Genomic DNA, 2,518 nt, shown 5'->3' on the forward strand with positions numbered 1-2,518 from the left:
GTTGGGGTGGAGATCCCCCAGGGTAGAATGCTCATCTAGTCTCTCACAAGCTCAAAGAGAACGCTAAGATCAGGCCAAATTATGCAAGGGACTTGAGAGCCTTGAGATTTTTGAAGCAATGTAGAAACCAGTATTTCAATCTGTTCTTTATAATTACTGCCACCCACAGTGCAGTGAGGACATCAAGAGAAACCTTTACTTTGATAATTCTAGGAGGTGAAATCTCACTCCAGGAGCCACTTTTATCTTCCATGAAACACCTGCAGGTTGTAAAAGCAGTGCAGGGTAGGGCAAAAGCAGAGTGTATGTGTGTCTTTGAGAGGGGGGCTGGTGGAGGAGAGGTGGATTGGACTGTAAATATGGAAATCTTACTCCTCAATTACCTGAAGTAGGAGAGGCTGTATAATTAATATATAAAGGAGTGCAGCTGGAGAAGAGTCAGAAAAAATATCAAACCATGATACAGGATCCTGGCTTTTCATTACCTGGTTGGGCAGACCTCACTAAGGGGAGGTGAAGAAGGGGTCTTGCTTCTCAGACCATGGCTCTCCTTCACTGCTCTTGCCTCCACTACAACCTGTGAGGATAGGTTTGTTGGCTAGGCAGAGGCTGCTTCCTGTTTGCTTTAAAAGTTTCCAAGGGACAATAGTTGGGCCAGAGAAAAGTGGCTACACACTGAGTGGGAAGACAGGGAGCAAATGGTAAGGGGCTGAGAGCCTGGAACCTGTGTGGCAGGTATGAGAGCAGTAAGTCTTGGGTTAAGGCTCAGGGCTCAGGCTGCTCAAATGCAGCAGCTGCAGAGGGAGCGGCATATGCAGATGTGGCACTGTCAGCAGCTAGGCCTGTGGGTCTACAAAGCCTGATCAGGGTCAAGGACAGACGTATTCCCAGGTCTTTTTAGGTGAGAGATGTTTTATGGACTAGGTTGGGCCAGCCAGTCAGAAAGCTCCCTCTCAGGAGCTTTAACACTGAACAGCTGTTGCTCTGGCCTGATAACCTTCAGACAGAAGATCTAGGCTACAGTATCCTATTCTGTTCCACACACCTGTCTAGATAGTCTTGACGATGATCCATGAGCACACACTGTGTAACCCTGGAGCCCACATGACATGGAGCTTAGGACTGCTCCACAGGTCTCCAACATGCCTTTGGAAGGCCTTCTTTATTGGGAAATAAATACAGAGTCAAACAGGTGGGCCAGCCAATATCTGTAGTTCTGGGGGACAAGAGAAGGAGTAGGATTTCCTTGGAACTCAGATCTCCATGAGCTGGTCACTCCCCACGATCACCTCGTTCACTCGTTTGGCTACAAAAGAAAGGAAAAAATTTTCTGAGAGCTGGAAGCAAAAGATGTCATTTCAAACCCAGCTACTTCTAATCCATATTCACATTTATTCTTCTCCTCTTGTGGTTCTGCTCTTGAGAAAATCTCCCCCCCCCTTTTTTTCTGAGATTCATCGTTGCATCTAGATGGCTGCCTGCAAGCTTTTAAGATCCCAGTTGTTACTCGCCAAAGTAGGAGGTGGAGAATGTTTTGTATAGTATGTTATACCAATTGAGCTTGATGTCCCCTATGACTGTGGTCCCGAGCCCACAGTTTCAACAACTTGGTCCCTCCAGGTAGCTGGCTGTGACCAAGAAGTGACTACAACCTTGTCCCTTGTCAGCTCTACTATACCCCTGGGAGTTCTTACAAAACATACAAATACACTTGTAGAACCATTATCTTGAGAAGTTCTTGAGAATACAACTTGGTAAAAGGCTGTGGGAGAGGCTGCATCTCTCAGGCAGGAGGAGGGACTAACTCTTTATATACCTGGCTCTGGGGAGGTTACATCTAGGAGGGGAACTGGAGCTGGGTCTTAAAGGCTGAATAAAGTTTTTCCAGGGAGTAAATCAAAGGGAAGGCTTATAGGCTGTCAGAACAGCATGAGCATGAAGTGTGAGAATGGGGAACATGAAATACTCTGATGTGGCCAGAGGTAGGGAATAGGAGTTAAGAGAGGAAATAATTTTTTAGGGCTAAGCTTGACGGCACACAACAACAACAATAAGTGAGATCCAAAGGAGGAAGGGCAACATCTCACTCATGATATTAAAATACTACCACCTGCCCTACAGGGTTGAGTCAGGCATTCAATGAGTTAAATGGTTAAGTGAGTACTCAAGAAATAGTGGATATTATTATTTTCATACAGTTCAAACCTATAAGGCTTCCCATGACTTGGTCCCTGGCTATTCCTCCAATTTCATCTCCCACCATTCCTCATTTACACCAACAAACCACACAGTTACATACTTCTAGACCTTGGCACATGCTCTTCCCTCTGCCTGGAATGCCTTTCCCTATTTTCTCTCATTGCATTCTTTTTTGTAGTTGTTGTTAGGTGCCCTTGAGTCAGTTCTGACTCATAGATACCCTGTGTACAAGAAAAGAAATAATGCCCGGAATGGCACCATCTTCACCATCACTGCTGTGTTTGAGCTCTTTGTTGCAGCCATTTTGTCAATCCATCTC

The 2,518-nt window shown here is 45.6% G+C and overlaps 1 protein-coding gene across 1 annotated transcript in view; it reads right to left on the reverse strand.

The window, feature by feature from the left end:
* Nucleotides 1–1,253: 1,253 nt before the first annotated feature.
* The window catches only part of EIF2B3 (eukaryotic translation initiation factor 2B subunit gamma), a 216,440-nt gene continuing 215,175 nt past the window's right edge, over nucleotides 1,254–2,518 (reverse strand). The window contains exon 11 of the mRNA XM_007953096.2: nucleotides 1,254–1,306. Within this exon, the coding sequence (XP_007951287.1) occupies nucleotides 1,254–1,306 (53 nt within the window). The remainder of the gene's footprint in view (nucleotides 1,307–2,518) is intronic.

Source organism: Orycteropus afer, unplaced genomic scaffold (assembly GCF_000298275.1).
Source record: "Orycteropus afer afer isolate SDZICR_OR568_19922 unplaced genomic scaffold, OryAfe1.0 scaffold00370, whole genome shotgun sequence".
Taxonomy (NCBI): Eukaryota; Metazoa; Chordata; class Mammalia; order Tubulidentata; family Orycteropodidae; genus Orycteropus; species Orycteropus afer.